Consider the following 11,328-nt stretch of genomic DNA (forward strand, 5'->3'; position numbering starts at 1 on the left):
CCACCTCAAGTGGGATTCCCACCTTGGGTAGGTTTCCCTATCACATGGAAGGTTTTGGGTTCGGGTCTTATTCGGAGACTTGTAGTCCAACACTTGGGGCTTCCACCTATATAATGAGGGGCCAAGGGGAGGGGGCCGGCCACCCCAAGACCACAAGGTGTCCGCACCCCCTAGTGGCCGGCGCCCCCCTCTCCCAAACCCTAGCGGCCCTCTCTCCTCCACCACATCCCGCACGCTTAGCGAAGCTCCGCCGGATTTCTCCACCACCACCGACACCACGCCGTCGTGCTGTCGGATTCAAGAGGAGCTACTACTTCCGGTGCCCGCTAGAACGGGAGGTGGACGTCGTCTTCATCAACAACCGAACGTGTGACCGAGTACGGAGGTGCTGCCCGTTCGTGGCGCCGTGATCAAGATCTTCTACGCGCTTTTGCAAGCGGCAAGTGAACGTCTACCGCAGCAACAAGAGCCTCATCTTGTAGGCTTTGGAATCTCTTCAAGGGTGAGACTCGATAATCCCCTCGTTGCTACCGTCTTCTAGATTGCATCTTGGCTTGGATTGCGTGTTCGCGGTAGGAATTTTTTTGTTTTCTATGCAATGTTATCCTACATGATGATGGCATGGGCGACGAGGGGGGCTTTGGCTTCGAGGAGGGCGAGATCGAGGTCGAGGCCACAAACGATGGGAAGAAGAAGGGTTGAGCCAAATGACTGTCGGCTGCCAAGGAGGTCCTCGTGCTGTACCGAGTTTGGCTGGAAACTAGCCATGATCCTATATGCGGTGCCAAGCAAAAGTGCAATGCGTATTGGTAGAAGGTCACCCAAGATTTTCATGAGCGCCGACTACTTGCTACCATCCAACAGAAGAGTAACAAGTTTTGCGCAACAATCGATAACACCGTGTCACTCCCCGTGAGCGGCCTCCGCATCGCCGATGTGGTAAGGCATCGGCCTTTTCTTCCCAATCCAGCATTGTACATGGCTTTGCATATTGAAATCATCTACCGAATATCATGTTTGTAGTTGCCTCGTGCCTTGGACGTCTTTAAGGCAATTTGAAAAAGGGCTATCACATGGTCCATTGTTGGAGGGCGGTGAAGAATGCTCAAAAGTGGCGGCTTAGCTACGAGGCCTACAAGATCAACATCAAGAATGGCAGAGCCCGTGTGGCAGTGGCCCTAGATGGCGAAGAGGAAGCCTCGGGCAAGGGTTCCCTTCCATCTCGGCCAAGGGTCACCAAGGTTGATCTCAAAGGCGATGCTTTGGCACTGAATTGAGCAAGAAGCTAAATACGATGATGTCCGAGAAGGAGGAGTCCATCGTCAAGAGGGAGGAGAAGCGCCACCGAGAGAAATAGACCACATGTGCCACCTTCATCGATATCATCAAACAAGCTTTACAAGTCCAAAAGCTTAATGTCGAGGCCAAGTTATTCGCGGAGGAGAGTTGAATCATGCTCGTCGACTTAACCGTCATGGATGCGGCCCAAAGAGTATGGTTCGAGAAAAAGCGAGCATCATCCTCCAACACGGTGCTTGATGGCAATTATCTATTCCTATCGTACTTTGCCACATTGAAACTTGCCTCCCTTTGCACATGGATAGGCACTATTTGTGAGAGCAACTTAATCTCCTTAAGGCCTCGTTCGGTTGCAGAGGGTTAGATACACCTCGGATCTGAACCCTGCAGGGATTTGGGTGAACCCCAATCATCACCCTGATCCCACCTAACCCCTATCTCCATATTCCCTGTTAATCCATGCTCTTATTGCACATTCGGTTAATCCCCTCTTCCCACATGCAAAATCAGGAAACACACAGGGTAGGAAAAGCAAGCAGCAGTACACAAAGGAAAATCGAGCAGTAGCACGCGTTAACACAAATGAAAGAGAGAGACGCTGGAGATTGGAAGCCGAGCTCCATGGTGGCGTCGGTTTTGAGCAAGGGCGCTGAGACTAGGGGAGGACCTCTCCTCCAGTTCGTTCCGCAGCCTCCGACCTCTTCGTCCCCGAAGGCGCCGCCGACCTCTCCGCCCCCGAAGGCGCCACCGGCCGCCGACCTCTCCGCCCCCGAAGGCGCCGCCGGTCGCCGCTGTTGTTGCCTCCCCCAATCACGAGAGGAGTGGGGGAGAAAGGCTTGCGTTTTTCTCGTACCGGCTCGGGGTCGATGACATAGGCATCCCCAATGGGCCTGCCGAATATGGTACCCGGGGTTTATGGAAGGCCCACAACCCGAAGTTTATAAAGCCCAGAAGCCCAATTAAGAGATAGCTTGGAAATATAGAGTTGTATTAGAAATATTCGACTTGTAAACTATTTCGGGACGGACTCAAAGAGTCTCCCGGACTTTGTAAACTTGTACATCACAAAACCCTCGGCTCCACCTCCTATATAAGGGGGAGTCGAGGGAGAAAGAAGGGATCGATTTCATTGTCAACACAACCCTAGTTTTTTAGCAGTCGAGTACTTTTCCGGCTGAACCCTCGAGATCTACTTACCTCTACTTCCAACTAAACCCTAGTCTACAATCCGTAGGCATTGACAAGTTAATCCCTTGTCAGTCGATTCCACGGGTCGACAGTCGATTGTTTTTCCCCCGTGTAATGGACGAGTTTGGCGGGGTTTGGGCCGGGAACTTAGCCCAGGCGGGGCTAACCGAACACACCTAACGGGCTGACGGGGTTTAATCCCTGGACGGTTTTATCTCGGCCTATCCACAGGGGTTGGGCCGCGAACCCGGCGGGGTAGGGACTAACCGAACGAAGCCTAAAGTGGTTTTTGGGTATATTTTAATGTTTTCTGTTGCCTCGAAGATGCTTCCTTCACCACATTGGAAACTTGCATCCAGTCATGTGACAAAACAATTTACCGTTTATAAACATCAGCCATGGACGTAAACAGAGCTTAGCAGATGTGGTACAATATGGTAGTAGTAGCAGGAAAAAAAAAGCTTCACGAATGAAGTGGCAAGGACCGTCGCATCGCGTTAGGACTTCCGTTTTCCGAGCTTAGGCAAAACGGGCCGCCACTCACAGCAATTTGGGCCGTATCGAAACTCTGCGTTGCCCTGCCGGGTCACGCACGAGCGCTCTACTTGTGTGAAGAAGGCCCACCTATCCGCGCCTCCACCACCACCACCGCCACTCGGATCCAACCCTAACCCTCTCCAACTCGCCGGCGCCCAACCCCCGACCCCGCTCGCCGGCGCTCCCCGTCCTCAACCTCGCGCCGTCGCTCGCCGTCCACTCGCCGGTGCGTGCCACTTGTTCGCCGCAGATCCACATGCCTACTTCTCCCACGCGTTAATCCCGCCTCTCGCTCCCGTTCTTCCAGGCCTCGGCAGGTCGACCCCACCGCTCGTGCAATTCGCGCGCAATGGAGCAGGACCAGAGCGCTGCCGCTCCGGAATCCGCAAACCCAGAGGCCGGCGCCGCGGCCTCCTCCGTCGATTCGGCAACCGCTGGCGCTGACGCGACAGTTTACGGCCAGAACTCGGCGAGCGCGAACCCTGACGCGAGCGTTGGCGTCCAGTACCCAGACTCGGGTTACAATGGAGCTCAGGGCGCTGACGGATCTGCGTATCCAACCGAGCACGCCTCCCTGAACGGGACCGCTGGCCAGGAGGCGAGTTACCAGGCCGCGGGAGCTGCGGAGAACGGTGGCGCCACTGACGAGATGGCCGAGCCGATGGTTCCCGAGCAATCCTACGAGGATGGTAATTTGCTGCTGGGACTGCAGCTTCCTTTTATCATCTGGTTTCGGTTGCCTGCTGTTTTGTTGTTAAGATGTTGTGTACGTTTATGCAGCTGTAGCTTCAGCAGAGGAGGCTAGGTTGTGGGAGGTTGTTACCGCAGATTGCTTAGACTTCAATGCTTGGATTGCACTTATTGAGGAGACTGAGAGAATTGCCGGGGTAAAATTCAGATTTTCGCCTTACCATACAATCCAGTGATGAATCAATTATTCTCTTTTTGCTCAAGTTTTTATGCAAATGCTCTGTTTCTCTTCAGCTTGTCATTTTAGTTCTTGTTATACGTGCTGTATATGTTTCTTCTGTTATACTCGATTCATATATAATTATTAGACGACCACACAAAGTTATGTGAATCTTTGTTATGCCATGGATAGTCAGAAAATTTGCTTTATCGCCTTCCCATACAATCCAGTGAATCCATAATTCTCTTTTTGTGCAAATTGCTATGCAGAATGCTCTGTTTTTCTTCAGCTTATCATTTTATTTTTGTTATATACATGCAATAGATATTTCTTTTGTTATACTGGATTCATATATAATTAGACGACCACAAAGTTATGTGAATCTTTGTTATGCCATGGATAGTAACTTGCTTCATGGTTTCTATTAGCATATCAATTAGCAGCCAAAAAGGGCTGTCTGGTACTCTGGTATATATTTTCTCCTCTTAATGTTGGATCTCAGTATATGCTTGCTAGTAGATTTCATAAGCCTTGTTCCCTGTAGCTGTACTGTATTGAAGGTTTTGGTAGTCTTCTTGAAGCTTATCATTGTTTTATCGTAGTCTTGTCAATCTTTGATTTTTGTGTTTGGTAAGTGACTAAGTGTACTAAATACTTTAAATTTAATCTATGTTAAGCAATAAATAAAACGTAACGTTTTATGATAATTACTTTCAGCTAATGCAATATTTCCGTATATTCCTGCTCAGGGCAATATTTTGAAAATACGCAAAGTGTATGACGCATTCCTTGCGGAGTTCCCTCTATGCTTTGGGTATTGGAAGAAATACGCAGATCACGAAGGCCATCTTGATGGCGTCAGTAAAGTTATAGAGGTTTATGAACGGGCAGTTCTTGCAGTTACTTATTCAGTGGACATTTGGGTTAACTATTGTCTGTTTGCAATTTCGACATACGATGACCCAGATATCATCAGAAGGTATGCATATACTGACTATTTTCATGTTTTTTTAACCTTTTGCAAGTTTAGTTTGTGTCCACTTTATTTTTAATGATTGCTTTATTAGGTTATCTGTATACTGGAGTGCCTAATGAGAAGTGCTTTTATAATATCTCGGCACCTTACAGGAAGACCTGATAAAATGCTGTATAATATCTTAGTACTGTGTATCTTCAAGTCCATTTTGTAGTGTAGGCCACATGTGTTTAAATCTGTATGTGCCTACGTGGTAGCGTGTTATTGGACTTCACGCATGTCTCACAGTTGCAATGACTATTTCTTTCTCCATAAAATGCTCTATTTGTTTGGCCTTCTTGGATCCAAGACAGCTGTAATCTCTGTAGGTGTTTTCTTACTAACGCATTTAATAATGCATGAGCTAATTGGTTCGTTTTGAGATAAACATGTTGTGCGATCAAAAAGTACGCAAGTTAGAACATGTCTATCAAGAAAAATGTGTCCCTCTTTGGATTAATGTAGCTACCACTGTTTGATCCTGCAAGACAATCATTCACTGACCGTTTCTTGAATTTTCTAGTAATGTTTGTATCACTAGCTTAACTAATTGTTTGTTTTTCCACAGACTGTTTGAGCGGGGTCTGGCCTATGTTGGATCAGATTTTCGTTCCAATACTTTGTGGGATGAGTACCTCAAGTATGAAGAATCACTTCAGGCATGGAGTCATCTGGCTGTGATATATACAAGAATACTAGAACATCCTGTACAACAGCTTGATCGGTACTTTAATTGGTGAGTTCATTGGCATTGTTTGTATATTTTAGTATTCAAGTATGTTTTCGGGATTCTCACCTTTTAGTGTACACTACCATTACTATTCTAAGTGCTACTAGTTAATCTTATTCACTGGTTAGTGGATTAATAAGAATATAACAAACACATCCATTGGCATAGTATTTCTTAATCCATCTAGGATTCTAATTTTGCAATTTTTACTGAGAACATAACTATATAACAATAGTACAGAAAATAAATATGTAATGTGATTCTAATTTTTATCGTTATATTGCTCAGCTTGAAGGAGTTAACCACGACACGGAACCTATCAGAAATACTTACTGCTGAGGAAACTTCCATGTATGGTCTTACTGTTGAGAACAGTGCTCAGGCCCTTGATGGGGAGGCACATCAGAATGATGTAGATAAAACTGCCGAACCTGAAATTTCATGTTCAACAGAAGCAGAGGACAAGGCAAAATATGTTTCTGTTAGAGAAGAGATGTATAAGAAGGCTAAAGAGTATGAATCAAAGATTATTGTTTTTGAGCAAGCTATTAGAAGACCATACTTTCACGTCAGGCCTCTTGACAAACCAGAACTTGAAAATTGGCACAGCTATCTTGATTTCATCGAGAGTGAAGAAGACATTAATAAGGTATGCTTTTGCAATTCTGACACTTAGTCACCTTTTCGTTTAGTAGATTTCATGCATTGCTTGCTACCTTATAACTTACAATCTAGTCTTATTGGGCTCCATTCTATGCTTACGGCTAGTATTTGGACGAAGCTTCCTTTGTAATGGGATATTGAATTGAGGATAGAGCGTGGACATAATGTTTGGTTTCGATGAGGCTAAGTACTCCAAACTTTCATTTGTCAGTGGCCGTTCTGGGTTAATGATATTTGGTACCAAATATCAGTTGTTTGAATTTTGAATCTCATATATGCAGGTATTTGCTTTATGCTCACCTTCTTAACCATCTATCTATCGAGCAAGGATGGTCCCTCCTTTCTTTTGGAGGGGCCAACCTAATCAGCTAATGGAGTAACTTGTGAACTTCTCTTTTTTGTTGTCAATATCATAATTCGTAATTCACTTTGTATTCATTTTGTCTCGTCATGCCTGTTTTCTGATGGTAAACTATACCGTTTCAGGTTATCAAGCTGTATGAAAGATGTGTTATTGCGTGTGCTAGCTATTCAGAATTCTGGATCCGCTATGTTCAATGCATGGAGGATAGACAAAGCCTAGAACTAGCTAACAATGCTCTTGCTCGTGCCACTCATGTGTTTGTCAAGGTATTATATACATTATGATCTATACTCAATAATATTCTATTGTTACTCTTTAATTACCCCTGTTACCCTGTTCCTTATCATACACATCAACCAGCTCATCAGCGTGGATCCAAATGGCATAATTTTTCACTGTCACATAACATATTGGTTCTGCGTTTTTAAGATTGAAGCTTTTATGATTTGACTTTCTTGATTTTCCATGTTTGTTGAGAAAAAGAAAGGGAAATTTGTACAATACCTTAAGTACTTTAGTTTATTGGTTTTTTAAATATAATGTATACACTATCCTAATAAGTTCACTAATGCTGTACTTATTTGAGCAGACTTGCCTTTTGAAATCTCGTTTGATATTGATGTGTTGATAACTCAATTTAAAAAATCAAAAGCTTTGCCATGATTAGTACTAGCAGCGGTTTTGCCATTAGAAATCTTGTTCAGATTTTTGTTTGCATTGGAGCCTGGAAGTAATGTGTAATTTGATGATAATGAGTGTATTTTCTGTGCTTACTGCTGCATAACTTTGTATATAGGTTATAATATAATCTATCTTCATTTCCTGACAGCTACATTCTATTTCTTTATTACTTGTAACAGAAGCAGACAGAGATCCATCTGTTTAGTGCAAGATTCAAGGAGCTAAATGGCGATAGTGCTGGAGCACGTGCAGAATATCAGCACCTTCACTCAGAGTTATATCCTGGCTTCCTCGAAGCCATTGTGAAGCATGCCAATATGGAGCACCGGCTGGTATATCCCCACCTCTTCAAACAAAAAGTGGCCTTGTTGCTTTTTTTTTCAGTGTTCAAGAGTTCATTGTTTCCTCTTATTTCCACGCAGGGAGATAAAGAATCTGCTTGCCTAGTTTATGAGAAAGCCATAGCTGTTGAAAAGGAAAAGGAGCAGAGCCAGCTTTTGCCAACATTGCTGATTCAGTACTCACGTTTCTTGTACATGGTGGGTGTTTCATCGAAAGACTAGGATCATGTTTGTATAACTAGTAATTTTATATACCTGTCTAAAATTTGCCATTTGAACATGTGACATTTTTGATTGAACATGCATATTGGAAAGACCAGTGTTTTCGTGCAGTTTAAGTGTGCCCATACCAATTAAAAGAACAAGTCCCTAAGTCCTGTAAATGATGTCTTAGATTTCTATAAATTCGATGTATATACATCCGAATTTCCTTTACGGGACTGAGGGAGTACTTCATTTGGCATATGCTGAACAATCTAAAGACTCCAATTTGTCTTTGAGCTAGGAATCACATTTCTTTAATCAAAATGAGTAGCTGGTTGAAGTCGTTTCCTTTTTTCCTTTTTATCTTCTCTTCTATATATTTTTGTTTTGGTTTAGGAAATTTGATGTATTCTCCAAAATGTGTAGGTCCGTGACTTCGAAAAGGCAAAGGAGATCTCATCTGGACTGCACGGGCTAGTTAACATGACTAAATCAATTCTTGAGGTTATTGCTTATGAAATCTATCTGAATTGTTTCATTTAGCCACCTTTATTTTTCTTGTATACCATCTTTGATCCAGTCTAATTTGGCCACTGTTTATTTTATTTTTCTGCAGGCTGTCATCTTTCTTGAGTCGGTCTTTCCATCTGAAAAGCGCATTGATTTCTTAGATTCACTGGTAGAGAAGTTCCTTACACCTGAGCCAACTCCAACTCAAGGGGAGTTGGCAAGTTTAAGCGACAAAGAAGAAATATCTTCCATATTCTTAGAGGTATGCTTAAAGAGAACAATAATATGTACTTCAGATACTTAAATGAGTATCTGTTTCATCTTACACGTGTGAGTCGTGGGCAGAAGATAAATTTATACTACTTTTGCCTAACAGTTCTATGTAACGTAACCATCCTTACAACTTTACTGATACATTTGCAAATTGCTTACAGTTTATGGATACCTTTGGAGATGCACAGTCAATCAAGAAGGCTACAACTCGGCATACTGTTCTTTTCTCACGGAAAAGGAGCATTCTGCCATCAAAGAAACGGAAAGCAGATGATGCTGGCATGTCTGACAGAGAAAAAATGGCCAAAACTGAAGATGGCGCCCAACCATTCACGGGAACTGATCCTAATGCTCATAATCCTCCAGTTTGGCCTGCAACTTCTGAATCATCAGCGCAGCAATGGGGGGCTGCTTATCCACCGCAGGTTGCTTATTACTTACATGTTTTACTATTTTATGCATTATTTTGTGAACGTATTTGGACAATGGGGTTGAAAATTTTAAAAATCAAACAGGGAGGAAGAAGAAAAATGGGTCATTGTTGTTGTTTTGCTTGGGCTAGAACTTAGAACCGCTAGATCTTTCAGGTCATGGATCATAGCGGTTATTTTTCTTGTTTTTTTTTTTTTTGCTTTTAGGTCAATCTTTCACCAAACATGCAGCTAAAATAATGTTCTTCATGTTGTCGGTCAACATTAGAAGATGTTGATTTTGTCAACTTCTTCCCATCACTTGCTTCTTTTGTTTAAACATATGATTTGCTTCTCACTCCTATGCTACTTCTTTTACCGCGTCTTGGAATTCTCATGATGGAACATGAGAATAAATTTGGATGTTACTGTACTACTAATGTGGTCTGTAGTTTTGCCACTTTATTTTTTTACCGAATCCTGGAATCCTAAAACAAAGAGATTTAGATCTCATTGTACTACTTCTGTGACCTATAGTTTTTACTGTTTCTGTAGTGTTATACTTAACTATATGTGTTGGACAGGCCACTTATCCTGCATATGGAGCGTATGACTACAGCCATCAAATGCCCCAATCTGCTCCTCAAGCGGCAGCTTATGGTGCCTATCCTTCTACATACCCACCTCAGGTACCGAATCTTCTTTCCTCCAACATTCGCAAAATACTTCTGGAAATTAAGGTCATATTTAGTCATACATACAGTTTTTTTCTAGAAACATTTACATGCACGTGTATTTATGCACATGGTTGGTTGAGAATTGAATTATTTTATTATTTTGGAAGTTAATCCTGTAGAAGATTCCTTCCACATTCTACCGCCTCATTCAGTGCAAACAGACGAAGTAGTACATGAACCTATTATCAACAGACAGCAACTTATGCGTTGTGTTGCATAATCACCTCAAGTTGGTTGTTTGGAGCCATTTATTCACTTTTTTTAAAGTGCGAGGTAGTTGTCTACCTAGAATAACCAAATTTGCTACACTGGCTGTAGTTTCTGTTATATGCAGATTGTTCAATGTCATGTTTCATGCTAACTTGTTAGCATTCAGTTTTAGAGTGTTTTTCTCCACTATCCTATGTACTGGTTTTCATTACTTTATTTGTTTGGACTTGCTGATATTTGACTATAATTCACCATTTCCTCTTGCACCTTAATACTCATTTGTCCAGTGAGCTTTCCATATTCTCTCTACTACTATTGTTTTTAATCTGCCGTAAGAAATCCAACTGATGAATGTCATGGTGAAAATATTGTAGGCGTACCCGCAGCAAAGCTATGCACAACCTGCAGCAATGCCAGTGGCAGCACCAGTAGCCGCACCATCACCGACACCGGCACCAGTAGCTGCTTACCCTCAGCAACCTGCGGCAGCTCCTCAGCCATACTACGGCGCCGCTGCCACATATTACTGATTTGTTGATTGATGCATCGGGTGCTTCATCGAGTTCGACTATCACTCTGCAGTCTAATTAGCATGTTTTGCCAGTACCAGGCCAAAGGCATCGCGAGGCCCATTCTGTTTCCGGGATACCCCTTGCAGGGATACTATATGCAACTCGTCCTTATCCAGATGATACTTTTAAGCAGTGTAGTGAGGATCAGCGCAGGAGTACAAATCTAAGAGTTGTATATGTGTTTATCTATTGGTAGCAGTGTTTTGGCTACTGGATTCCAATTTCCAAATGGAGCAGTATATTATTTTAGCCTGGTTTTTGTCTTCCTGTTTCTAAGAATTCTTCGTGTATCACTGTTGCTGGTATAGGAATATTATTTTACCTGCGGACGCAATGATGGGCGTTGGCACAATGAGATGATTTGCGATCAATCCTGCGTTTGCCTTTTTATATTACTCCGTACAATTTTTCTTTTTACTCTGGCCAAGCGCACCTCTATCGCTGAAACGCAGCGTTTGCTACCTCATGGAAACAGATAATACTGTATTAAACATCAGAGTTGTACTTACTGTAACATTTCATACGCAGTGACGCCACCGGCAGAATCTGCACGGGATAGAGGTATTACTGTATGGATGCGCCTATCTCCCGATTAACCGAGATTTTTCTTATTCTCGATCGATGGATCTCATCTACAGTACAATTAAAGGCACCGGGAGCCAACCGCTCCTCATGTCGCTAGCT

The 11,328-nt window shown here is 43.2% G+C and overlaps 1 protein-coding gene across 1 annotated transcript; it reads left to right on the forward strand.

The window, feature by feature from the left end:
- Window positions 1-3,358: 3,358 nt before the first annotated feature.
- On the forward strand, window positions 3,359-10,865 carry LOC124701749 (pre-mRNA-processing factor 39-2-like; the record flags this gene model as incomplete). The annotated part of the gene is given in 13 exon segments (XM_047233848.1): window positions 3,359-3,713; window positions 3,805-3,911; window positions 4,684-4,913; window positions 5,518-5,685; window positions 5,968-6,328; window positions 6,829-6,972; window positions 7,567-7,719; window positions 7,810-7,926; window positions 8,359-8,436; window positions 8,549-8,704; window positions 8,877-9,140; window positions 9,710-9,814; window positions 10,447-10,865. Coding segments are annotated over 13 exon segments (2,379 nt in total). The 5' UTR covers window positions 3,359-3,373.
- Window positions 10,866-11,328: the final 463 nt, after the last annotated feature.

This window comes from Lolium rigidum, chromosome 3, assembly GCF_022539505.1.
Source record: "Lolium rigidum isolate FL_2022 chromosome 3, APGP_CSIRO_Lrig_0.1, whole genome shotgun sequence".
In the NCBI taxonomy this organism is placed as follows: domain Eukaryota; kingdom Viridiplantae; phylum Streptophyta; class Magnoliopsida; order Poales; family Poaceae; genus Lolium; species Lolium rigidum.